This window comes from Lates calcarifer, linkage group LG15, assembly GCF_001640805.2.
Source record: "Lates calcarifer isolate ASB-BC8 linkage group LG15, TLL_Latcal_v3, whole genome shotgun sequence".
NCBI lineage: Eukaryota > Metazoa > Chordata > Actinopteri > Centropomidae > Lates > Lates calcarifer.
In genome coordinates, this window is record NC_066847.1 from 21,415,401 (window position 1) to 21,443,216 (window position 27,816).

Sequence of the window (27,816 nt, forward strand, 5' to 3'; positions counted from 1 at the left end):
GAAAATTTTACATACTGAATTTTTTCCTTAAAAACCTACATTTCTATGGCACAATAATTTTCCATGCTTTAACTTTGAGAGGCAGCACAGTCTGTGTGTGACTGTATTTAAACATTAATGATGAAAAGGTCTCTGTCACATCACTACATCAGGTTGTGAGAGTGCTGGGACACTAGCATAGATACCACTTTCACCGTCTCTTTGTTTGTATCTCTGTTATCTGGAAAGGTCTTAAATGTGTCGTGGTGACTATTTTGTAAATAATGTAACTGTTGCCAGGCAAATGTATTCAGCGCCTCCCTAGTCCAAATCAGTGGTGAAGTGGAACCATGGCGGTCTCTCCTGACACGAGGGAGACTGCAGTGTCACAAGCAGACACTGGGCTTTCCAGATGATACCAGCAGGCAAACATATATCAGGCTGTTTTTTTTCCCTCCCATAAACCCTGCATGTGCAGCAGTTGTACATCAGACATTGTGCTGGCCTAAACCAACATAATCCAAGAAAGAGAAATGCTGAATTTCTCTGCAGTAACCAATGCAACCTCCATGGTTGTCTTGACAACTCAAGCTTCTCATTGTCTTAAGCAGAACTGTATTCAAAATCACAAACACCCAGAAACCTAATGTTATGTCACAGAAAATGGTATGAATGCTGTACTGCTCCCCCTCAACACACATACACACTCACACGCTCTCTTTATGCTTCTACATCACTCATCCTGAGTTTGTACTCGCCTCGTATTCAAATCTATTTTTACAACAGGAAAAATGAACTCCGGCACAGGCAATGTACTATTCTGGAAAATTAGCTTATTCATATCATACTCACTCTTATTTATTCACTATCCTAGAAATGAGTTCATTCATAATTTATTGCCATTGTAAGAGGCAGTAAATCTAAATGGCACAGTGCTGATATGATGCCCACATCCAGTTGAATTTGCTTAGGGACTGAGTGGAAAGCACTGGGGTGAGGAGGGCTGCTGAACGTCAAGATTCATTTTTTTAAATAACCAAGGCTGCTCAGCTCTATTCAAGTTTTCAGTGAGTTTCAGTCAGAATTAAACACTGTGATAAGATGAATTAATTCAATCTATATGTAATGGCACTGTCAAACTCAAAACAATGACAAAAAGGGTGCATGTGCAAATATGTGCATATTTATGTATGTATATGTGTCTTACCCCCATGATCCCCCTTGACATCTCCTGTGTTAGAGCAGGCATTCATCTCCCTCCCCAGTCAACAGGTCTCCTCTTCATCAACAGCCCTCTCCAGTCAGGCAAAACCCAGCCAGCCTGTAATTATTGACTCCACTTGAGAGGAATACCAACAGGCACAGACACACTGTGAGATACAACAACAGCACTGAGCAGTATTCCAGTGCACAGCACCTTTCCACAACTTCAAAACACCTGGAGCCTGCCGCTGTAAGCGCGAGGAGCACGCTGCCGTCAGCTGCCTTTTTGGGATCTCTGATGACCAAGTAAAAACTTTGAGGACACAAAATTTTGTCATTAACTGAGAATATTTTTGTCCAGTTGAGCCCCAGACTGTTTACCTCATCCCTCTGCCCTGTACGTGGCTCTGTTCAGACACAGACACATGGCTGTCAGGGAAAGCTGTGAGCCCTCCATGCTGCCTGTAGATGACTCCCTTGTTAAAGGAGCCAGAGAGGGTGGCAGGAACTCAGGCTGGACACTTCACCAACTCGATACCGTATGGCATGCCATGTGTCAGCTAGGAACTAGATTTGTCGAGCATGACATCAAACAACAGACACAGAAAATGGTGGAAAATATGGCATGAATTAAAAAGTAGACTTATGTTATTGTAAGTCTAGATGGGGGGGGGGGGGGGGGGTCAGGGGCTATAGATCAGTTCTATTACTGCCACATTAGGATTCCTATTTATAGCCACAAGGATGATCTTAAATAAATTATTGGTGTTTTAGTAATAACTTATTGCTATTTGTTAATTCACTAAAAGGCCTGTGAGGTTTATTGCAACATTAAGTAGTTTGACACAAGTCTATCATAAATTATAGTAATAAGTATCCCCTTGAGCTTTTCTAAAATCTTCCTCCTGCACATTCTCTCTGGATATGAGCCAAAGTATATTGATACAAAAATAGATTACAAACACGCCTCATCTCCAAATGGAGCTACACTCACTCATCAGTATACGGCACAGTAATGCTGGTGGGTAGGGTCTGCCCACATTTTTCTGATCCTCAGGAAGCCTCTTCACGACTATGAGTTATATTATTCCATTGCCTACAGTAATGGCATGGTGCATGGCAGCAGCATGTGGGGGAGAAGGGGAGGGAGGAAAGGGGGGGGTGGGTCGCCATGTAATCTGGGAGTGCCATCTGTGGATGTCAGCTGAAGCTGCCACTTAGCGGCCATAACACAATCACCACGTCAACACTTGCCAACAATTGAGGCTTCCAGAGTCCCTGTAAGTATATATGACATGCCAGAAAACTCGAAGAACGGGAGGAATGTTTCGAAAACCAGTTGAAGCAGCAGTTCAGACAGTTCTTATATTTAGTTAAGACTGATTCTTGTCATGCCAGGCTTTCTGTGATGATAAATGAGAAGCACACTGACATATTTTGACAATAAATTACAGCGCAGTGGGCTTATCCTCCTCATTGCATGAAAACAGCATGATCATGTCCACATGATCCACAAATATACACTAGATGGAGCCAAACCCCTGTAACTACAAAGAACATGATCAGTCTGTGCTCTGCAGTCTACCATTTCTACCTATTTCACCTTCTAACAACAGAGCAAATAACTGTATTTATAGATTGCACTGATTATGCTTCATTTAGTTTGATATATTATTATATTTTTATAACATATTTAACTGGCAAAACCTACCCATCACCTTTCTCAAAAAAAATTGAGTGGAATATATTATCAGGTTTTTACAGCATCTCACAAAATAATCAAATGAATTATCACAGTCTGCCTCTATGGTCTGTCAGATTCAGAGTGGTTAATGATTGAGACCTCAATTCAGTGAGCGCTCCATATGCATAATAACACCCAGTGCTATAAAATAAAATAAATCAGTGAAGGAATTTGAACTAAAATTTAAACCTATGGCCACAAAGTGCTGGATAAAGGGGCATACCAAAGGAAACCATGCAAATGGTCGCTAAAGAAAAGGGAAAACCATCAACGCCTCTTAAGTGGTTTGGCTCTCCAAATTGTGGTCAGGTACATCTTCTTTCCTTAAATTATCCATGAGTTGTGTCTACAACTTGATTGAAGTCCACCTGTAGCAAACTGAATAGATGGGACATGGTTAAGAAAGGCACACACCAGTGTATACTGCATAAAGTCCCACAGTTCACACTCCATGTTGGGACAAAAACAAAGTCATGAAGTCCAAGGAACTATGTAGACCTCAGTGAAAAAACTGTGGCTAGGCATAGGTACCATTTCTAAAGCTTTTAGTGTTTCCAGGAGCACCAAGGCTTCAATAATTATGAAAAGGAAGATGTCTCTTACTACTAAACTGAGTAACCAGGCAAGAAAGGCCTTGGTCAGGCAGGTGACCAAGAGCCAAACAGTCACCCTAACAGCTAACAAATGGCTAAAAGACAGATATCTCAAGCATGTAGGTAATCAGTGGTTGTTTCATTTAATCTTCTTGAATTCTTGAAAAACAGTTAATCACATAAAATGCATAATACATTGACATTTCAGTCACACACATGCTGTCAGGGTAAAGGAAGAGCAGTTGTGTCCAGGTTTACATTTCCATTCAATACATTTAAATGTGCCTTTAAACCAAGCAGCTGAAAGCTGAGCATGATGCATCACTCTTATAGTGACAAAGGTCAGTAACTCAAAACTGAAAAGTCTGACCATACAACCCTTTGGACAAATTTTTAATACAAAGTTATACTGCAGGTAGAATCTCATGTATGCATGATTAGCAACTTAAATACTGAGTGATACTAGACATTCACCCTTAGTTTAGAAGAGTGTTTAAAAAGAGGCAAATCTTGTGTTAATGAAAAGGTAGCATATACCATCATTTTCCCTGTCTTCAGAGGAGACATAAATTTGGCACAGGATCAAATTCTGAAAGCAGCATGTAGACATAACTGCAGAAATACAGTATGTGTCAGAGACAAACCAAACCCAAGTTGTAGGGACGTCAAAAAGTTCATACTGATGTGTATCCACCTCTCAGCCAACATCCTAACGCTCCTGTGTGTACAGACGGTACCTTGAAAGGACGGAGTGTGAGGACTTCTGCTGGCATTTTTCAAAAAACATCACACGGTGCCTGCTCAGCAATACTGTAGGACTATCTTGTCGGCCCTTCCACATCATCTGGCCCTTGAGCGCTTGACAACAATTGTACCAGCGACCATGTCGTACACAGTCCGGTTGTGCTGAAAGAACAGAAGTGTGATGAAGGCCGGGAAGAAGAAGGCAATAGAAAAGTTCTTGTTCAAGGCTCGGACAGTTGATCTGTCAGGGGAGACAGAGACAGTGGTTACAATATGAGATGTGAGGCTGCGACTTGTTTGCTTTTGATCTGAAACTACTGCTACTCACGCAGACAGAGAGACATTAGTGGCTGGCACTACAAGCACCCTGTTAGGCTGAACCAGAACTGATGAGTCACATGTCACAACACGGAGTCCAATGAGAAACTTCCCTGGAGTGGCTCCTCCTGCTCCCCAGATGCACACGATCTAAAGACAAAGGCGTAGGAGCTGTCACTTGACTGTTTTGTCTCACTTTACCAGTTTAAGATAAGAGCATGCCAAAAATGTTTATATGAGTGCTCACCTCATAAAAACACACTAATATCCGGTATACAAGTGCTACAAGCATCATTTTCTGTAGCTCCTCCATTGATGTGTCTTCATCTATTTCTTCCACAATGAAATGCATGGCAAACTTGGAAACATCCCTGAAAAGAAAATACCTTCAGGTCCATAAGTATTTCGACAGTGACACAATTTTTGTAATTTTGCCTCTGCACACTACAACTATGGATTTGAAATGAAGCCATCAGGACTGAAGTGTAGACCTTCACCTTCAATTCAAGGGGTTTAACAAAAATAGGAATTGCAGCCATTTTGTTACATAGTCCCTCTGTGGACATGACGGTATGTCTGTCATACTAATCCAAACAAAGGCTCAAAGTAGAATTTGGTTTGGGTTTCGATTTTAAAGGGACACAGGCATAATTTTACCACTGCTACTATGAACATAAATAAAATAAACTCACTTGATCCCACTGAGATGCATAATACTGATGATTATGGTTGCTTTGATGAAAAACAAAATGAAGAAATCCACCATCTCAGCCAGGAGTCTTTGAAGAGGCGAAGGAATGCTATACTCTCGACCTGGTGAAAAAGCAGCAAAAGCTGAAGTCAAGCAAGTGGGGGACGCACAATGTAGCTAAAAGTATGTGGACACCCTTATATTACCCCCGCATGCGACTGCTTAATATGTCATCCAAAAGCCACTGGCAGATATGCTACTGTACCAGAGAGACAGTTCGATAACATTTAAAGCCAAGCTGCACAGATTTGCTCTCATTCAGCCACAAGAACCTTTGGATGATTAAGTGTGGCTTACAGTCAGCGTCCCAGTTCATCCCAAAAGTCCCAAAGGTTCATTCATTTAGAGTTTCAAAAACCTTGGGGGTGTTTTCATTCTGCACTGGCTGAAAGTGTAAGTTTGACAGTGGTTGTATGTGTAGAGACAATGAAGCGAAATTCTGAATACTTCTGCGGCAACAGATAAATTAGGTATCTAGTATGCCCACACCTGAATTCTAACCTTGAAACAGTATGTGGAGCATCATGGTGGGAAATAAAACTTACACTGTTATATGATCTATAGCTCTCGGACGGAGTTGGAGTCGAGTTCTTCCACTCCAAAGCGGAACAATTTCTTTATAGACCTCGCTTTGTGCACGGGGGATTGTCATAGTTGACAGAACAAAGCCTGCCTCAAATTGGTGCCACAAAGATGTAACTACGCTGTTGTATGAACATTAATATTTTTGCTCGAAAGTATAGAGTAGTCCAGCACAGTCCATAAAAGAGACACAAACATATGTAAGCAGCAGTGTCCATACACTTTCGCTCATTTAGTGTTCTGCTTTGAGAGACGATGTGGTGGTTATCTGTACGTTTACTCTCTAACAAGCCCAGCAGTCAGAGCTGCTTTTACCTGGTCTCTGTGCGTTTCCATTCTCCTGCGGCTGCTGCTGCTGCTGCTGCGGCTGACCGGGCACAGCAGCCCCGCCTGCAACTTCACCTACCCGGCTGTTCGAGATGGAGACGGCAGGTGGATAAGGCGACAACGGAAGACTAAACGAACTACTGTACCAGTGCTGGGAGTTAAAATCGAGAGAAGCCGTCGACGTGCCGCTGGGTGACTGTAAATAATGAGGGTAGGACATGGCTGACGCTGCCAGCCAGCTCTGCCAGTTCACGTATCCAGTGTAGTACTGCCACATCCACGCCTGCAACTTCTCACAGTACTCCGACGTGGCGCGGCTTTCACCGGCGTCCTTCTCACCGTCGACATTGCTCTGGTCGCCTGTTCTCTTGGTAACCGTGTCAACCAGTGGTTTAACTTTGTTGGCAAACGGTCCATTCTTTTCATTATCGACTTCCATGTTTGTGTGTTTTTGGTCAGCCATATTTGATGAGGGCTCGCGTCACGTAATACGTCTTTCGGGATCGTTTCATCGGGATGAAGCAAAGACAAGGTGACTGAAAAGTGAACGTTGTAATCTATGAACATTATTATTGAGATGTGTCCGTAATTTATAAAGAATCAAGTAGTTTGTTACCGAAAACAGAAAAATTGTCAGAGAGTTCTTGTCTATTTCAAGACAAAACGTGACCCCCGCCTTCTCAAGGTACAGTGGTACAGTCCAATCATTCCCTGCTATTACAACAATCAGCCACAGGAGTGTTTTTGCAAGACGAAGGCTGCAGTGAGCTTTTGGCATTTGGGGTCTTCAAGTTCACGTTATGTAATAATTCAAATGAGCAAGTAATGCAGCAAAAATGTTTCATAATGTTACTTCTGGATTTGTTTGGATGAGACCACCTCCAGCTGTGATTAGTAAATCAAAAACTGAATACATAGATGATTAGAAAATTATTGTAGCCTAGATTTGAAAATAGTTCTGATTATTTATTGCTGCCAACATTTGCAGTTTTGCAGCTTCGCAGTGATGGCTGCAGGTCAGACTCAAGCAGCTTGAGACACCACTTTAGGACCTGTTAACATTTGAGGCAATGTTATTTTTGATGTATAACATTTTTTCTGTATTATGGATTAAATGTTTTATCAGTTATAACCAGCAGATTCATTTTAATTAATAGCATGACAGTTAGCATTTATTTGTGCATGACTGTTGGGTCCTTTCAACAAATAAAGTAAGCTGAACTAGAAACATTTCTGAGAATTCATCAGCCCATAATCATGGTGTGACTGTGTTTAAAGGGATAAAACCATTTCAAAGAGGGCCAGCTTCCTAAAGCCAAGACGGCTTAATTGTTAACAATAGGATATTCAAAACCCTAAAACGAGTTTGCAAGAACTCAAGGTTCTGCACGGATCTTTCAGATGTCTGAATATAACTTTTATATACATTTTTAATTAAGAAAAAACACCATAACTGTAAAAACTGACTGGAAAATGTCTTTAGACATTTTTGAAAAATAAGCAGTCTTATATAATGTGGCACTCAAGACAACTCAGCTTTTCATTAGACATTACTCATTGTTGCCTTAGCACCACCCAGGGGTCACAATCATTCACTAAATCCTGGAAATCTTCTGGACAATTTAGGCCTCAACCTACTGCCCCAAACAACCCTAATTAAAGCAAATTAGGTGCACTTGCTTGAACTCAACATCTATGTATCCCAGACAAGAGGCCTGGAACAAATTTAAGGGTCAATGCTCCAACCCCAAGCCGGGATTTGGCCTCCTCACCTCCTTGTCATTAAGAGGGCTGCTGTGACACTAAAACATGCTGCTGTTCCTGGTTTAAACAAAAGGCCTTTGTGCAACACCCCCACCACCCACCCATGTCCCTTTAGCCTTTAGACTGAAGCTTGACTTTGAAACCAGTTAGGGGTTTCTTGCTACAAGATGTGAAACCAATGAAAATGCATTAGGAAAAAAAAACAAGGCCATAATGATCATATGGGTCTAGTTCCAGTGATTAATAGCCATCCACTTAAATTTGGTTTCAGGAATTCTCAGCCATCACCGGCCCCAGCAAGTGTATTCACTAGAATTTAAAACCCCTTTCCCATGAAGGCCAACTGGACCATGAAGAAAGGACAAAAGCAGTGTGACTCCAACAATGGACATGCCAAGTACTGCTGAATGTTTAAACCCACACAAACTGTGCAACCCAACAAAGAAAACTTCATTCATATAGAACTAGTACACAGACTGAAGTATCACAGTTGAGACTTCATTGGCAATATCTCAGTACATTTGGTGTTCTGGTAAGGACCAGGTTCAACAATGTGGTTATTCAGCAAAATTAGTTACACCTTCTCGTAGGTCCTCACTGCAACAACGTCATCCATGATACATTTCTGTTGAGAAAATGTTCAAATGTCAGAGGTTATATTTCATTATAATTAAAAAGGATAAACTTAGTGCTGCAAACCTAAAGCGCTACAAATCACATAGTCTTAATCACAGTTGCTTAGATGGTCAATTACTCACAGCTGTTAGTTTTCCATCTTGAATCTCTCTTTCCAGTGTTGTTGTCTTTCCATCCCACGTCTGTTTCTGCACAAGTTTGCCATTCTCAAAAGTGATGGTGGTCTGAAAATCATGTTGGGCTGGTTAGAGACATAAAGAGTCTAAAATAAAGCTGGAGTGCTGAATGACAAAAAGCTGAACCCCACCTTGGTCTGTCGGCCGTCTGCAGTCGTCTCGTCGAATTCTTCGTTTATCTTAAACTTGATCTCTGTGGTCTTGAAAGTACTCTCAGACTTCATTGAAATAACCCCAGCATCATTCACGCTGATCACCAGGTTTGGCTTTGCCATGTTGCCCATCTGCCGGGTGGCGAAGCCCACACCTTCAAGATAACGAGACTTAATTAAGATGCCGTTCGTAAAGTGATTTGGATGTGTGAGGTTGCAGCTGTTGCTACTGATTAAACTCATCTGCTTGGTTAGAACCTAACGGCCTGCTAGGACCCCCAACCTTGCAAAAGAGAGTTCATCAACAAAATCCCAACATTACAATAATTTCACTACAATTAACATGATCTTACCGATTGCTTTCATGTAGTCATCAAAGTTCTCGCTGGCAGTCAGAGTCCAGGTTCCTGAAAACTGCTCAACCATGATGGTGAAGATGAAGTTCAAGTTTGATACACAATTTCAAGATGTCCCAGCGATGAAGCACAGAGAGACTGACGTGCCCAGGTTACTTCATATTTGAAGCCTGGGCGAGCACGTGCCCCATCCGGGGCCGCCAATCAAAAGCAGGCGCTGACGTTGCCATGGTATCGAGCGGATTAAGGGGGCGTGTCTTTAAATCAGATTTTTGATGGTGTGTTTGATGGGGGTAAAAAAAAATGTGAGTTTAGCCCTGGTTTGGTGATTTAAGCATGAATTTGGGAGGTGATAAAGTGCTGCAATAATATTTGACCTTTGTGTGTGTGTGTGTGTGTGTGTGTGTGTGTGTGTGTGTGTGTGTGGTAAACGTAAAAAAGAGAGAGAATTTGATTGTTCGGGGAACTCAACAAAAACGTCTAACATTGCACACTCATCTATTCGTGGTTGGTCTACTATATGATTGGTCATTAATAGATTAGTCGATCGACAGAAAATCAACAACGATTGATAATCGATGAGGGCATAATGTTTCATTCATTATTGTAAATTGAATCTTTGTGTAAGGGACTGTTGTTCACGCACAACAAGGTATCTGAGGACATCTGTTTGGTCTATGGGGAATTATAAAAAAGTATTTTTCACTATTTACTGTCATTTTTATAGACAAAATGATAAATTGATAAATTAAAAAAAAAAACACTGGCAGATCAATCAAAAATGACCATAATGGTTAGTTAATATAATTAATTAATGATATAATATTGATAATGTTAGCATATATCTTCCCTCTCACTTTTATAAATTATTGTGATTCTACCCTCTGCAACTAAAAATCACTCCTTCTCTGGCTGAGTACTGGTTTTAACCAGCAGATGGCGCCTGTGAAAAGCAGATAAAACAGTTCTTAGAGGTTCTGTCAGTAACTGGACAGAGGTGCAGCAAACTTTACAAAAGGGTTCTTTATTCAACTTTGAATATTTCAAAGTTTATTTACATTTATTTCTCACATATATTTTTACATTGTGTTTTCTTTCATTTGTACTTTTGCCAGACATTTACAATTGCTTTGCTTGACAACAAAAACATATTAAAAAGATTTGTTTGTTTGTTTGTTTGTTTTTTGACTGGCAGTATAGGCCTATTAACACTGTAGCAGAAAACAATCAGGTAAATGTCAAACTGCTATGTGCTGCCCCCGAATGGTTTCAGTAACACATTACAGTAGGCCAGAATCATTGACCTTTTAAAACATAAGCAACCCAAAATACTAAATATGCCTATAAGCAAGTGTGTTTAAGTTGTATCTATGAGAAAACAAAACCAGACATACAAAATGAGAAATTAAAAGTTTCTTCTTCTGCTGTTTGATGGACTACCCCATTCTAGTTTAAGGCTTTTATATGATAAGACAATATGTCTTGCACAAGCAGCTAGCAAGTACAGATTCCACCACTATATTAAAGATGCGTTTTCATTCATTTATGTATTTATTTATCCCATTTTAATCCTCTACGTGAAAGCCAGTGTAATGCAAAATGCAGACTGTAATATAGTTTTGTTCATCACACAATAGAATGAAGAGAAAGAGCCAATAAATAATTTATTATATATATTATACTTATTTCATAAATATGTCAGTTGGGTTTTCTATTAAGTTGATGTAAGAGCTCATGAGCGCTGCTGATGAATGTCTCAAGGAGATCAAAGTGGAAAAGAGTCAGACAGAAATGATCGGAGATACTCAGAGCAAATCAGATTCAGATCAGATGAGTGCCCTGTGACATATCTCCTCACTGGATTAAACTGGATTGAGTTGTTACATCCTCCTCCAACTGCCTCCCACCATGCAATAGTTTCACATTTGAGTCTTTCAGACATTATTTGGGAGTAAAGTGATGCTTTATGAAATCACTTGAAACTGATTTGTCACTGCCTGCAAGTTGTGAAATGCTTTTTAAAGTATGGAAGCCTGGGAACAAAAGAAAACGGTGAGATTTGATGGCAAAATGGAGTAAATGTCTGCAACAAGAAACACATTTTAGTTACTGCTTTTGCAAACTGTGCAACATGCAGTAGATAAATTACATCTGTATGCAGGACATGAACCTTATGGGAGTGTGCAATTCCTTTCTGTGATTAACAACTGGAACAAAAAAGTATTTGGGTTGCACATGATGACATTTAGCACCTTGTGAAAACATTTCTGTTCTATCATAAACCAGGAATAGTTCAAACAGAAATAGCAAAGCTCTTTTGGTTATGTAATAAGTAGGCAAATCATGGAGCTGCAGACAGTGAATATGGCTGCAGTGAAATGTCCCCTGAGTGCCCATTTTTATCTCACAATGAAATCACACAAGAAAACATTTTGTTTGCTTCGTGAGTCACGATGGCCCCAGGTTCTGCATGTTAATAATCATCTGCATAATCAAGCTCCTAGTGTTTTAAATTTTTGAGGAGAAATGCTAATTTTTTATCAATATTAAGTAAACTGTCTAAGAGATCAGTACGACATGTGTGACAGCCCTTTGAAAGGCAGATTTGCACTTTTATCTAAACAGAGCTATGCTTGATGTATAATGCAAAATTAGTCGTCATCATGAAAAAACCAGAGAAACTGGAATCAGTGTGTGCCGTATAGGAAGCTTTTAATGAGACTGTCACATTGCTGCACTATTTGATGTCACTGCCCAAATGCATTAATTATTCATTAAGTTCACTGACAGCCAGCAGCGATGTGATAGTCAAAGAGGACGGGCTGTGATATACCATGGAATGTTGTTTACCAATCCAATAAGCCGATTAGTTGTTGTTCTGTCACTCGGGGTTCCTCTACGTACATACAGGTGCCATCCAGCAGGCGAGGAGCCCATCTAATGAACATGAACTCTCGCTGGCAGCCACTGAGAAGTCCTTTCCTCCTGGTTTTCATCAACACTTCAGCCCCCATTGATGGGAGAACAGTGGCCATGGACAAAAGCTGTATATACTGTACAAACACAGCTCTGACCGGCAGCACACTGACTCATTCTTCAGTGTGTGTGAGAACGGAGGGGGACCCCTTTCAGCTCCTTTGTGTTGGTGTCTGTCAACAGTGTAGTTGGAGGCAGAGCCCATTGTGGCGGCCAGTGTTTCGTATTGACACAGGGCCTCGCTCAGCTTGTTCCCAGGGTCCAACCTGAGGACTCATGAATAATGGAAAGAGGATCCTCTGGGCCAAGGTAGCTCGCAAGTCTGACTGGGCTCATTATGAACCTTAAACTACAGCTTTATGTGTCAGCAGGTAAAACTGGGGTCGCAGCTGATCATGTTGTCGCAAACCCTCCAATGATCTGACTCTGTGAGAATCAGGCGAGGGGATGGTGCCTCCTTCAAGTGCGACAAATAAAAAAGGGCACCAAACATTGAAATCGCACCTATATCCACATCATGTGAGTCTTTCACTTCTCCCTCTTGTTTGAGAACATTTTATTGTATTCTCTCCCTCTAAGGTTGAACTGTCTTTTCTATTCTGAGTAAGCCTTTGCCCGAGGTAAGGGATAAATCTCCTCCATGTAGAGATCTATTAGAGCCTTTTAGTAGTGCCTTTCATGTACTGTAGTCGAGACATGTCCATAATCTGTTTACTTTTTGAACCAACCCCCACAGATGATTTAATCATTTTTAGAAAACCTCCTGCTGGCTTGTCCAGGAACCCAAAAATGTGTTCAAATAGAACACATTTTGCAGCTGAGTCATGATTTAAAAAAAAAACATTTTTATTAAATTGAAATGTAAACTACAGACAATTTTGAAAGCCTGCTGCAATTCTTAAAAAGCAAGAAGATGAAAAGTTCGATGAGTAAGAGAAACTAGTCAGAACTGGGTGCGTTCCAGTACCTTTGGCACCGACAGGAGGCATCACTTTGGGCCTGGTTCCCAGCAGGTCCCAACCATCTGCTGAGAGGCTCACACGACCTGAGCAACGCGCCCTCTCCTCTTTGCCTTTTTACACGGCTGCTGGTGGTGTGTATGTGTGTGGGGGGGCCAGAGGGCCAGGGTGGGCGCCGACCATTCTGCACAGCCAGGATGAAGACTGTCTGCGTGTGTGTGTGTGTGTGAGGCGGAGGTCAGAGAGGTGCCTCTTGCTTGTGTGCTTTGAGCTTTTTCATGCTTCCTGCTTTGATCTTCTCTCTCATCCCTTCATCCCACACGCTCCCTGCGCCTCAGGCTTCTGGTTTGCAGCACACCGACAGCGCGGCTGGAGAGGGGCAGGAGGTGGGTGGGGGGTAGGAGGGTGGGGAGTGCCTCTCACAGAGACTCTGCTTGTTCTTTCAACACAGGGAGAGGTGAAGGGAGAGCTGCCCATGGGGGTACAGCCACCGAGTGCAGAGTGCAGTGGGTGGAGGGTTCACCAGGAGCTAAAGTGATGCATACTGTACAGTTCTCTGCTCCTCTTTCATGCACTCTTAGATCTCCCAACAGTGGGCTGAAAATTCATGTGTGAAAAACAACTGTCACAGCGCTTAGAGGGTGGCCTCCTGACCCCTTACAACATGGGAAAGTGCACCCCTCAGCTGGTAGTTATATAAAGCCCGCTAGAGTCATGAGAATGCCTGATAAATCACCCAGCTTGAGGCCTCTTATGTCCCTATGCATTTCACATGGAACGCTTATTTTGTATAGGTCACTATAATGTCTTCCTTTCTGCTAAAACTTCATCTAGGCTGTGAACAGCATAACAATCATCATGTGAATATGTTTCAGAAAATATCCTTTTATCCCTGTTCTGTGTTCCCCCAGATCTGCCTGATAATCCTCATATAACCCAACACACACACACACACACACACACACACACACACAGAGAGTCCCATATCCCACCTGCTGAGTTGAGACTGAGAAACACAGATGCGAAGGCACAGAGCAGAACCCCTAATTGAAGATTAATTGGAAGGGGGAGGCACTTACCTTTATTTAGACATGTGGTAAGTGTTAGGCCGTGACAGGCAACTCAACCATCTCAGCAGATGACTGCACTTAATATTTCATGACAAACTTGAAGGGGGGGGTTCTGTCGCCAAATAACCAAGACATCCATCTCTTTCAAGTTCACAGGGATCATTAATATCTGTGACATCTCCCTGGTAAACTGGCAAGTGCTCTAACCTTTCCTGTCAATTTAAATCATCTTTAAATTAAAGGGACATATGACTGTGGGGTGGACTAGATAGCAGCAGATGCATGTAACAAGTGTAATGTGCCAAGACTTAAGAGAATTGAAGTAATTGATGCAATTACATAGTTTTTGTAAAATTAATATGTTGTTAGGAAAAGATTGCCAGAATAATAGACAACATTCATTCAAGGCAATCTATCTACAGACATTAAAGATTGCAGTCTACATAATCACTGGGACATTATAACTAGCACTGAACATAATACTTGAAAGAAAGCATGTAAATTATAGAGTAAAAATAATGTACAGAGGCAGATAGAAATAATGATGGAACCAAAAGTTGGACTTGGTGGGATTCTGATGCATGTTTGTGCAAGTGAGAGAGAGAGAGAGAGAGAGAGCGAGAGAGAGAGAGAGAGAGAGTAAAGGGGCTATGCTAACAGGCTTTCTGCAGATCACTGGCAGTTTGACTGCAGTGGAGAGTAATGGGGCTGGCAGGGCGGAATCAATTACTGGCCACAACAGATTTTCCCACAGGTCGGAGCTTGGGAAAGCAGTACTTTACTGCAGCGCAGACAGCTGGCACAGAGCATCCACTGGGAAAGGAGCCGGCTCACAAAAAAAGACAGCTTTTTTTCTTTCTTTTTTTTTGATAAACTTGTGACACACAATAAATTGCCTCCTTTTTGTTGCTCTCTTCTGTCTAAAAATATTAGTTGTTCTAGGCACTAATCAGATTTTATTCCAAATTGCATCAGACAAATAAAAAAAACTACATCCAAGCCACCAACTCTTGGCCTTGGAGTCTCAGAGACAGACTTGCTTTACAATGTGGATCTCCCCCTGCAGCAACCAATCACATCAGTACACACACACACACACACACACATACACACACACACACACATACTGCAGAAAGAAGTAATTCAAAGTTTTTTTTACAGGTCAATTTGACTAATAACTCATATGGCCTGTGCCTGTGAGGTTCCCTTTGCATGATGTAAACCAGGAGATACATTTCAATTAGAGCCCTAAGCCCCCCCCTCCACCTTACCTCACACATACACATGCACACAGACACACACTCCATTGATATGCAAACAATGTTTTTCCTGTGGCAACACAATGTGTGGCCTTAAAAGTAGCTCGCTCCGTGGTCCTCCTTTCTCTGTGTCGACATCACGTGCTGTCTCCTGTTGCGCTTATTTGGGAACCAGTCTTGTGATCTGCCTTCCCTCTATTGTGGACTTGCATAAGTTAACTGGTAATGGGCAGCATTCTTGTAAACCTCATGAACAATATAATTGTTAGGGGCCATTGTGCAGGAGTGTGCACCATTATAGAGAAAGAGATTAAATATATTTTATTTATTCAGGTGTTTGTTTTTTTTCAAACCAGCACATAAAGTTGTCCATATCAGAGTTCAAAGTATTGTTTGAATCTTTTCAAAATGTTGTTCATGCCCTGTAATTGACTCTAAGCCCTGTAATTGGCAGCCGGTGCTGAGATCCTGGTGTCAGTATTATGACCTGAAGAACTATCCTCAGGGAAAAAAAAGAAAGAAAGAAAAGATTTACAAAAAAAAGCTGCTCCTGCTAAACAAAGAAACAAGGAAGTCAACACATCCTCTCTAGTTTTACCTATCCAGAGAGCACAGGGAGAATGGATGCCAACAAAGGCAGGAAAGTAAAGAATGAGATGGCGGGTGTATTATGGTCAAACAGTGGGAATGGGTCTCAGGGTTGGTCTGGTCCCTGCCCAATATAGCGTCTGGGTGCTGACTGGAACCAGAGGGGACAGGCAGGAAGCTGTGGCCCATAGGATAACATTGTTGTATGGGAGCTGTGTGGGAGACATTTCCCTTAGTCAGACAAGCTATTTAGGACCAGCATGGGTGGCATTTTCTTACATAATATGTTACAGCTCATGTACATATGCAGCAAAGTTCATACCTTTTTATATGCACCTCCACTCCATCTGAGTAAAACATGGACATGGCATGATCTCACACACACAAATGTCCCTCAGATGCCTTCGCCTAACCCCCTCCTCAGCACACACACACACACACACACACTCACACTCAAATGCAGACTTCACTGCAGCAATTGTTGAATGACAGGTATAAGATGTCAGGATGGTGTGCACACAGGATGCAGGCACGGCTGCGAGCGTCGTTGCTGCCGACAGCCCCAACGGTTGACATAGTAAATCAATCCTGATGGGAGGGTGAGTAGGACGGGTAGTAGGGGGGGTATGAGGACGGCGTGGGGGGAAGGGGGGGGTGTCCAATGGGACTCTGTCAGACACACTCAGCCACTCAGCCAGCCAGAGAGAGAGACTGTCGACGGGTGGGAGAACACTCGCCGGGAAGCGCTCACACGGAGATTGAGTTACCACGGAATTAGATCAGGGCTGTGGGAAACAGCACCTCCTAAACACACTCGCACACTCTCAGTCACACACACACACACACACACACACACACACACACATAAACACATGGAGACGCACCACAGCACACACTCAGGCCGCACTCTTGCACACAAAGAGTCACCAAGGGAAACCTAAGGGAAGATTGAGGAAGGCAGCTGGGCACACGCCAGTTTCAAACAAATGCTTGCTTATACCTCTTAGCTTTCTGGCACTGGTTTGAGAGTAGTTTCTTCAAATTGGTGCAGAGTTAGGCCCAGGGTCAACAGGCAGTTTGGCATACTGTTCAAGTTATTAAAAGTAAAGATAATATAGAGAAACAGGGCAATCACAGGCAAATGATCTCACATCAAACACACTCACATAGAATAGGAACATTTTATAGAATTCACATCCAAAGTCATCAAAAGTCAACAGCGGGGTGGAGGCTGAGAAAATGTTCTGATGCCACAGGTGAAAAGTCAAGGTTTTTCAGAAGAAGAATCATAATTATGTCTAATAGGCCACAGGAATGTCAGCACTAATGTGAAGGACCTTGACAGGTTAAGGTGTGACGAGTGTGGATTGTGTCTGCTTAATGGCGACCACATGAACCCGCCTGTCCTGGTGACACTGTAGAGTCCTATTTTCATAATAGTATCACAAACAATACTGAAGTGATCCCAAATATACTCAAGCTGTCGTTCAGCAGAGAGTCATGGAAAGGCCATGTATGGTTTAGTCTGGGGTAAAGAGCAAGGAGAGGGCCTGTACTGATCCAGCTGGAATCTGAATCCAAATCTGTCCCGCTAGCACTAAAAATTTCTGGAGCAAAGAGCAATATGCATGACTACATGAGAAGTCATGTTCAGAAAGGGAGTATGCAAGGCTTTGGTGTTTTTCAACACTGGATTATTCTCATGTTAAGGTCTATAAATCCACCAAGTGGGAGTATGGAAGTGTAAAAATGCATGAAATGGGTAAAGGTAGGCATGAGTTTTAGTGAAAGTGCGTGCTGACAGGGAGGGGAAGGGGGGTGGGGGTCTATGTGTGTGTGTGTGTGTGTGTGTGTATAGTGATAGTGAGAAGGCTCATCCTCACTCACTGCATCAACAGAATGACTGAAGCTTGCACATTGTATCTGTCACCGCCGAGACCCCTCTGACATTCTGGGAACAGCGTGTTGGCCTGCAGTTGCTCCCTGGAATCAAGCTCTCATCCGCACTTGTCTAGTTCCCAACGCACAGAGTTAACAACTGACCTGATGGACGGAGCAGAGAAACAGCTGCTCCTCTACAAGGTACTGGAATGGAAGACAGCAAGGGGGGGTGGGGGTCACGCTCCCACTGATGGCCTTACCAGACATGTCAGACTCAACGCAGGAATTATCCCAGCCTCAAGTGCTGTCATTTCCCAGACCTTGCACCACCGACAGAGAAAAAAGCCTGACATTTGGCTGATGTTTTTATAGTAATAGTGTTACGGTATTTTCTGCATTTTATATGTCCACTTAAAGTATATAATTACACTGGTTGAAGAAACAGTCAGATCATTTACTCAGGTAAAAGAAGCAATACCACAGTATAAAAAAAATATTGTAAGTAAATGTCCTGTATTTAAATTTTTACTCGAGTTAAAGTACAGATGCATTGGCAACAAACTGTATTTAAAATATCAAGAATAAAAGTAGTCATAATACAGAATGGCCTGCATGAATGATATATGATTATTATATTACTAGACCATTGATAGTGATGCAATAACATGAGCAATACTTTAATAATGTAGATAACTATTGTGGACTTTTTAACTACTTTATACACTGATCATATGTTTTGTATGTAAAATCTTAATCAGTGAAATAACGAGTAATTGTAATGGTAATGTAGTGGAGAGGAAGTAGAGTAAAATCTACTCATTTAGCTTATTAAAACATAATATAATCAACAATAGAACTTGTGTTTATTTGATAAAACATTTGCTTTCTACTACATATAAATACATGTGTACATATAGGTAGAAATATCTGTATCATCACGTCTCTTTCTCCTTAATACATATTAGAAAAACTGTCAGAGGGATATCAGTTACACAGTGGAACATAAACATTGAAAGCTCCTGTGTTTTATATAGTCTGCCCTCTGACCCAAGCATATTAGTGGGGTCAAAATTATCACACCTTCTACAGACCACCCTCACTCCCCATCCAGAGTGAGCCGCTTATGTTTTTCCGGTTATGCCTAAGTAGGTTTGTTTGTTTCTTTTAAATTCAGCACCTAAGTAAGACATTCATCTATGGTTGCATGTAGCCCAAGCCTGTAATAACATTTCAGTTTCTCTCTCCCACTACGCAGCAGAGCAAGGTTCACTATTTTCACCCACAGTGGACGAATGATTCCCTGGGAAGGTCTCCCCTGTGCCAGTCAGGGAGGTGGGAAGGGGGAGGGGTGGGTGGGTTTCCTAGGAGAGCCTGGCAACACTGACTGACTATTGCTGGGCCTCCCGGCTGATCAGCGCTGTTGTGGAACCACACAGCTGATGGCAGACAATGAACAACACACTCTGCTAATGGGCCGTGTGTCCTCCACAACACCAGAGACGAAGAGGGCTCCCGCTATAATGGGGGCCTGTTGCTCATGGACTGGGGTCTCAGCGGGGAAACTATGGGACCTGAGTCCACCGGCCAGCCTGAGCTGTCACAGGACAAAGGACCGAGCTCAGAGCTCTTTACAGGGCATGCTACGAATATGAAGTTATTAATACATCCATTTGATAGTGATTTTAATCAGCCCAAATATGACTATCAACATCTTCATTAGAGCTTCCCTCATTGAGTCATTGGGCTTGTTCATTGAGGGTTTTTTTTTTTTTTTTCAAATCACACGTCACTCAAATGCCAGCTCGATTTTAACAGGCTCAAGTCGTTTCAGGCACCGCCCACACCATCCAGGGGACGCCGCCCCACCTTCCTCCCTCTCTCCGCGGTGTGAAAATAATCCGAGCAGAAGAAGATCTGACGTTTAAACTGTTGCACAGAGCCTCTGCTGTCAGTGCGCCACTGGAGCTGTCTCTGGAAGGAGTCTTTCTCATCGCTACTGCACTACTGCTCGGAGGGAAAATGAAGCGAAGCCACAATTACAGTTCATCGGAAAGCGACCTGGACGACAATGTTGAGGTGGAGAAGGACAGTGGTGACGAAAATGGGTACCTTAACTTTTTAAAAAATATTCTATCTTATTCTAAAGCAGAATTGCTTGCTTTAACTTACTGACTGCAACATTTCAACTTTATTTCAAGCGCATTTTGCACATTTGTTTGTTTGTATCTCGCTTTTCGTGTGTCGATCGTCGTTGATTGATTGTTTCAAAAAAATATATATATATTACTGTCTTTCAGACAAATTGATTCTCACGGCTCGATGTCACCCTCCACAACCACCCAGGTTCAAGCCAGAAAAAGGCGCAGAGGGGTGAGTAAACTCAGTATCTCTGCTGCCCACCTGCGCACTGATAGATCTTTTTTTTCACCTGTGACCTTAATTACACCGTTTCTTTTTTCTTTTTTTTTTTTTTAAAACAGATTATTGAAAAACGGAGACGTGACCGAATCAACAACAGTCTGTCAGAATTGAGGAGACTGGTGCCAAGTGCCTTTGAGAAACAGGTACATACCTCCATTCTTGATTTATGTGCACATTCGTCCACTTCTTAGATGGTCACCCAATGGGAAATACTCAATTAATTTCATTAAGAGTGACAATATCTTCTTTTTTCTTTCTTTACAGGGATCAGCTAAACTGGAGAAAGCAGAAATATTGCAAATGACTGTGGATCACTTGAAGATGCTTCATTCGTCTGGTGGCAAAAGTAAGTGCTCTCTTTCTTTGGCTTTGGGTAACATTAGGTACATTCATTCATGCATAATTAAGAATTATAAAATATACTTTAAATCACATGTTTCTAACTCTCTGACTCTGCTCTCTTACCTTTGGAAGGTTACTTTGAGGCTCATGCTCTTGCTAAGGATTACCGCAGCCTGGGCTTCAGGGAGTGCCTGGCAGAGACAGCTCGTTACCTGAGCATCATCGAGGGTCGGGACAGCGCAGACCCCCTCCGTGTGCGCCTGGTGTCCCACCTCAGCAACTATGCCTCGCAGAGGGAGGTGCACACCGGACTGGAACACTTGGCCTGGGGCTCTGCCTATGGGACTGCCCCCACCCCTGCCCATCTCCCCCACCCCCTCCTCCTACAACACCCACAGGGCAGGACACCTGCATCCAGAAGCAACAGTAGCCCACCCTCCTCCTCCTCCTCCTCTTCTTCTTCTTCTTCTTCCTGTACATCCTCCTCCTCCTCCTCCTCCTCCTCCACTGAGGCATCTGGGACATCCAGGCTCAGTGTCATACCCCCCACAGAGTCCCTCAGGGTATCTCCCAACAGCTCGTTGCCCCTGAGTCTGCCTGTGCCAACATCCAAGCTTTCGCCACCGCTCCTCGCGTCCCTCTCCTCGCTTTCGGCCTTCCCCCTCTCCTTCGGTGCTTTTCCTCTCGTCTCCCCGACTGCCCTCGGCACAGTGAGCCCCTCCTCCACCCTGTCAAAGCCTTACAGGCCTTGGGGCACAGAGATTGGGGCCTTCTGAAGCAAACAGCTGGACTGAAGGCAACAGCTGAGCTGTGCCACCACCACAGACTTGGCAGGACAACCTGCCTCATCTGTTTTTATAGCAATAAAACGGGAACAAATCAAACTGATATTATTTTATTAAGTATAAAAAGAAGTGGGAGAGATTGCTGAAGGATGTACTTTCCACTCAGTGTGTCATTACTCTTATCAAGAAAGAAATTCTAAATGATTTTTTTTTTTTGTTATTAGTGTAAATTGATAACTAATTTAGTTAACATGCACTGTCTCCAGGCTGAGGAACTGGTATGATGATATGATGTATGGGCCGTACATAGATTTACTGTAAGCACAAATTTATAGGTGATGTTTTGTAGACCAGATACTGAAACATCTACATTTGTCAAGCACGGACGTCTGTATTTAACATAATGTAGAGTTACTTAATTCGGTCTGCTTCTTTAGCAATGTCTGAATTTGTGGAAATGAATATGCATATTCTATGTGCCATTGTTGGAAAACTAACTACTTGAGATATGGAAACTTTGGAAGCATTCTTGTATCTGTTTGTAATATTTTTGGACCAATAAATTGAGTTTTAAAAGTATAAAACAAACCAAGTTTAAACCAAACTTTGTTTTTGTCGCATTTGCTCCTTTAACTTTCTATAATGTTTTGTTTTCCTCATGTATGATAGCTATTTTTTCTATGCTCATGTTACAAACTCCTCTATGCAAGTTAAGACGATATCTATAATCTGCAATGTACAATCTTTTGTTGCAATCCCATAGACGTTAATCATAAGCTAATAAGGTCTCAGTTATTAACTGAAAGGCAATTCCTTTACTGTGTGCCAGGTAAGTAACCAAATCCGAGAGCATTGTTGCCCTTATGAATACCCAGGAAATCATTAAGAGCCAGAGGAAATCCTTTACAATGTTGCCCTGACCCCACCAGCCAGGGTTGGTCTGAAACGGAGACAATAGTGTGAACAGGATGGGGACATTGGAGGAAAGCAGTTAAAAAGTAACAACAACACACAAACAGCTGGGCCAATAAATCATCGCTCAGCTCTGAGATGTTGTTTCTAGTCCAATCTTAGTGACACAGATTTTCTTTAGGGATTCACTGTTTTAATGATTCAATAATTATCCATCCATGTGGCACCTCAGGCTTCTAGGAGTGGCAATCACTGTCTGTGATTTGTTCCCTGAGGGCTTAAGCCACACGCTATTAATAATAAATAAAGTATATTGTCTTTGTAAGAGAAATTAAATAGAAGTCAGTTGAAGTCACAATATACAGTGTCTGTAATTGTCATGATGATGACCGAATAGAGGAAATGTAAATGATCTAGCAGATTCAGATTCACAGTCAATGTTTTTGTTATTATATCTCGTCTGTATTTGCATTTGGAATAGTGTGAACTTTTGGCCTACTTTTCAAGAAGGGCTATGGGCTTCAGTTCGGTGTCTTTGGCCACAATAAATCTACTACTGCCACCTGCTGGAGGAACATGTCTCCTACATGGCCAATGGCCGACCCTGGCTTTGTTTTATGTAGATTATATACTAGATTAGATTATATATGTTATTATGATGTATTTCTCTCTTTCTCTTTCACACACACACACACACACACACACACACACAGAGTGTATCTATCTATCTCTCTATATATGTGTGTGCGTGTGTGTGTGTGTGTTGGTTAGTTAATTGATGGTTAATTATTGATATGACAAAAAACTGAATGAATTATATATCTACTATATTATATTAAATGTCTAATGTTATCATATATCTAATTATATTATATAAAAGAACATAGTACTGGAACATAAATGAAAAATGGACTAGGGGAAGACTGATTCTCAGGATGTGTAGATAACTGGTTCTTTTATTTGGCAGTTTACATTTTCCCTCCTCTTTTAGCACAGAAAATTATTAGATGGTGCATGCCATGTTCACAGAACCCCAAACCTTTATTCAGCAAAGCTTTCACAGAGAAATATATGAAGGGAGAAACACAAGCAGCAGAGGATGCAGGCAGATATCAGTGGTACTGTATATTAAAAAGAGACTAGTTCAGTGTGCTGAATGTAAAGCATCCTGCATCCATTCTCCATCTAATCCCCCTAAAGAGAGCAGACGCTAATGATGCTTTGTGGTAAATTCGCATTCACATACACCCACACAGACATACATAATGTTCTCACTATCAATATCAAGGTGGGAGCAACAGCACATTCCACTGTCCATGGCACTATGCATGGTATCAGTATGGTGTCATAACATTCAAGAGATTAATCCCCAAATACTGTGTAAGTAACAGAGCTTTTGATTTGGCTAAAGCTGGATTTATCGAGAAATGACATTGTCAGGGTAAGTGGGAATCTGCATGTGTATAAACAGTTGTTCCCACTGAGCAAAGGTATTGTTAATAACAATAAAGCACCTCTCAAGTCCATTATCAAGCACATTTCAGAGGAAGTGGACACTTTATCAACCTGTGGCTTTTGGCGTACTGTTAAGTTCCAAGCGTGCGTGTTGAGAATGAGAAGGTGTGCGTGAGGAAGATACAGATGGGATTACGTTGATATCTTGAGGAGTGTGTAGCCGAGGTACACCAACCGTCATTCTTCACAAAGACACAGAAACATCATCATCATGACATCATCAGGAAACAACTGCAAATGCCAGTCTACAGCCAACTCACAACACCGAGAGCTTTCACAAGAAAATGGTTGTAGAGTCAAAATTTCAAAAACTGAAACAATAATCAATGACAAACAAAATGTTTGAAATTGTACAGTGCAGTACAGTACAGTATTTGTATGTACTTCACCTACCATCATAGATAGATAGATAGATAGATCGATAGATAGACAGATAGATTTGGAAAAAAAAGTATTTACAAAACAAAAGCCATATTCTCGCATTTTCTCTTAAATCAACAAATCCATTCAATTCTCAAGATGTGTTATTGATGTTTGTATCCACTGATAATACTGATAGTAGTGAGTATTGGTGGTGTGGTGTGTTGTGATGTGGTGGTGAGGTCCTCGAACCTCTCGGCCTCCAGGGTTGGGTGTTTGATCTGGGGGAGGGGGGAGAGGCAAGGAAGGGGACAGGACTGGATGGAGGGATGTAGATGGACCATGGGAGTCAGGATTTGTGAGAGGCTTATGCTGTCAGCTCCTCCCTCAGCTCTTTGTTCCTGCGCACCACAGCTGCGTGTCTCTCCTGAAAACACACCGCAAACAACAGAGCAAGAGTAATTAGTAATCAGGACGGCGCCTGGCCTCTGATAGAAGCATCAGACTTGGACCTTCGCACTTCCTTTGCGCAGACGGGTAAGAACAACTCTGCATCTCTCACCTTCTCCTGTAGACGCTCAATCATGGCTGCCAGAAGGGCTTCGCGGTTCTCCTTGATCTGCTCCATCTTCATCTGGAGCTTCTCCTCGGCCAGCTTGCTGAAGTTGCTGTTCTCCTCCATGGCCTTTAGCAACACGTCCCTCTCATGCTCTCGCTTTTCTGCCAAAGCCCTCAGCACCTGGGCTTCTTGGTACTAAAAATGCACAGTAAAAACAATACACTGATGAATTTTCAGTGCTGTAATGTCCCATTGATTTTTTTCCACCATTTTAGGCACCAAAACTTATTTTAAACAAGTGAAACACTCACCTTCCTCCGTTCCTCTGCAGCCTCCAGTTTCTTCTCAATGTCCTCCAAGGAGATATCTCTCTTGGGGGGTGAGGGGAGGTTGTGGGCTGTATCTGACACTGGAGACAGAGGCTTGAGAATCACCTCAAAGGCCTGGCCAGAGGCCCGCTTGTTTATAGGTTTCACCTCCATGTCTGTAAATTAAACGATAATGACGATAATAATAGTAAAATATATCAGCCCAGTCATGTTGTCATTATTACTCCTGTCTGTATTTCAGGGCAGCTAAAACATCCATGGGGAGGTGCAATTTGTTTGATCCAAAAGAAAATCAATGTCAGAGTTGACCCATACCTTCAAACTCACACATGAGCTTGTTGCGGGACTCTGGGTAGAAGCAGGAGCAGATGAGGGAGAGGACGGACAGCTCCTTCATCTTCTCTTTGTATGCTTTGGGAACATAAACACATAGCAGAGCGTCCAGATGAAAAAAACAACAACAATAAAACGGGCTAATTAATAACCAAATAAAATGACGTCACTCCAAAATAACACTGTACAAACGATTGCTAAATGTGGATGAGATATCTCTAAATTAAGGTAATACAAATTCAGAGAGGAAAATGGCTCAATAAACCAGCTAGCGTCACATGACCACTGCGTTAATGATGGTGGGGGCATGACACTGAATCTGATCTAAGTCTTAAGTGTACATAAGTGCTGTGTTGCTTAATAATTAATTGGGTGAATATGTTCTGTAAGGGTGATCAAAATAAGCTCAAACAAGCATTAGTGTGACTTTACTGGATGTTACAATAAGACATTTGTGGTGCATTTCAATCAAGAAACCAGAGTGCATTGTCCGATATCCCTTTGCAATCTACATAAGATGAATGATAGTGACAGAGCTGCATGTCAAGTTATTCAATTTCCTGTTGAATTCTCAGCTGTTTGTCCTGTGTCATGGTCACAAAAATGATCCCTACCTTATTGTAGCTGTCAAATACAGCTGATTAATGACATTCTTTTTTTCCCCCTAAGTCTGGATAATGTGTTTTCACCAGTTCCTTGGACTATTTTTAATCTCTCTGCAAATTCTGTTTGTTTTTTCCATGCTCTCTTTCTGTATTTGACAAAGTGCCCAAACTGGCTCTTCACAGAGGACTACAGATTGTCAGGGCTGTTAAGCCTTCTGCTGCAAAGGCCGGTGTGTGAAGCGGCCCCTTGCTGCAGGGCTGGCCTGCCTCCCACCCTGCCATGCACCTGTCTACTCCGCTACATCTCTGCCACCACACACACCAGAATGAATCCAGTCTGCACACCACACTCTATTTTAAAATGGCCAAATTTCTTGCTTACGTAAAGATACCATAAATGTTTTCGATATGGACACAGACGCTAAAAGAAAACATGGACACAAATATGCCAAATGCCTGGCCTACAACAATAACTGTCAGTCAGAAGAGATGACTAATGCAGGGTACAGTGTGGTTATTATCTGGTAGTGTAAGGTTCAGTGCAATAATTCTTAGAGCTATTGTCTGAAATCTGAATCTTTTCATTTGTACATATTCCAATAGTCTATTCTATCTAAATAAATGACCGCACATCTGCCACAGCTGGTGATGCATCCTTGGTAAGGAAGAATAAGAAAAGCTGGAGAGATGAATAAAAGGAGCAATCCCAAATAAATTAAGCCGATGAAACAATTATGTTCAGGTTACAGAAAGAAAAAAACGTTTTAAAATGAACAGTTGGAGCTGTTTAGGTTTAATTATAGCAGGGTAATATAAAAGCCAGACTGATCAAGCCCTCTCAGCTTCGCTATCGGCTAAATGGTCGGCAGCCCAGCATCTTGGGTGGGGTCCGTCTGCATTATGCTGCATGTTGGGGCCGCTGTAGCATGAACAGCAGGTGCGGCGTTGTAAATAAAGCTGTCTAGGGCCAATCCATATTTTCTAATCATCCACTTTTCCACGGTGTAAGCTCTATGGAAATGAGAAATAACACACTGACATTAATAAGAAAAATAAAGGAGACATCTGAGTAACCTAATGACGGAGGATGCTTGGCTTATAAGCCCACATTCTTGCTATCATCATCGGGCTCTTGATCTGAGACAATAGGCCTACAGTCGATAGAAAAATATCAAAGTGAATGAACGAATTTCACCGTGTTTTAATCAGTCAGAAGAAAACATTTCTAATTGGAGCCCTTACAGGAGAACGACCACCAGCCGGTAGATACCGGGCCGACACAGGGTCTACACAGAAAGGCTGCATCTAACACAAGTCCATCCATCCATCAATACATCCATCCATCCATCCATGCATCGTTTTTAATAGGAATGGCCTGAAACATTCTTACCGGTTGCTGTTTTAGCCATGGCTGATGTATTTCTCCGCAGGGGATGCTGTAGCTCTGTTCAGGTGAACGGTGATGCTGCTTAAGGCACTGAGTCAGCGAATAGACCGAGGGTAGGATCGGATGGCGGACAGGAGTGTGGGCACGCACGGGAGCGCGCAAGCAGACCCTCCTCTGTCCTCTGACGCGCAGAGCTGTTTCCAGCACCCA

The 27,816-nt window shown here is 42.2% G+C and overlaps 4 protein-coding genes across 4 annotated transcripts; 1 reads left to right on the forward strand and 3 right to left on the reverse strand.

The window, feature by feature from the left end:
• Window positions 1–3,639: 3,639 nt before the first annotated feature.
• LOC108892036 (protein FAM8A1) lies at window positions 3,640–7,141 on the reverse strand. Its single transcript, XM_018689472.2, has 5 exons — window positions 6,230–7,141; window positions 5,274–5,394; window positions 4,829–4,952; window positions 4,592–4,731; window positions 3,640–4,504 (listed from the first exon to the last, which is right to left on the reverse strand). Exons 1-5 carry the CDS (start codon window positions 6,702–6,704, stop codon window positions 4,360–4,362), a joined length of 1,005 nt encoding a protein of 334 aa, XP_018544988.1. The 5' UTR covers window positions 6,705–7,141; the 3' UTR covers window positions 3,640–4,359.
• Window positions 7,142–8,482: 1,341 nt separating this feature from the next.
• Window positions 8,483–9,476, reverse strand: fabp4b (fatty acid binding protein 4b). Its single transcript, XM_018689484.2, has 4 exons — window positions 9,323–9,476; window positions 8,949–9,124; window positions 8,764–8,865; window positions 8,483–8,630 (listed from the first exon to the last, which is right to left on the reverse strand). The coding sequence occupies exons 1-4, from the start codon at window positions 9,393–9,395 to the stop codon at window positions 8,580–8,582; spliced, it is 402 nt and encodes a 133-aa protein (XP_018545000.1). The 5' UTR covers window positions 9,396–9,476; the 3' UTR covers window positions 8,483–8,579.
• A 10,396-nt stretch (window positions 9,477–19,872) lies between these two features.
• Window positions 19,873–22,210, forward strand: LOC108891963 (hairy/enhancer-of-split related with YRPW motif protein 1). Its single transcript, XM_018689361.2, has 5 exons — window positions 19,873–20,163; window positions 20,356–20,428; window positions 20,539–20,622; window positions 20,744–20,825; window positions 20,954–22,210. The coding sequence occupies exons 1-5, from the start codon at window positions 20,078–20,080 to the stop codon at window positions 21,595–21,597; spliced, it is 969 nt and encodes a 322-aa protein (XP_018544877.1). The 5' UTR covers window positions 19,873–20,077; the 3' UTR covers window positions 21,598–22,210.
• Window positions 22,211–23,445: 1,235 nt separating this feature from the next.
• stmn2a (stathmin 2a) lies at window positions 23,446–27,787 on the reverse strand. The gene is made up of 5 exons (XM_018689389.2): window positions 27,610–27,787; window positions 25,597–25,692; window positions 25,264–25,436; window positions 24,956–25,147; window positions 23,446–24,820 (listed from the first exon to the last, which is right to left on the reverse strand). The coding sequence occupies exons 1-5, from the start codon at window positions 27,626–27,628 to the stop codon at window positions 24,761–24,763; spliced, it is 540 nt and encodes a 179-aa protein (XP_018544905.1). The 5' UTR covers window positions 27,629–27,787; the 3' UTR covers window positions 23,446–24,760.
• Between the last annotated feature and the right edge of the window lie 29 nt (window positions 27,788–27,816).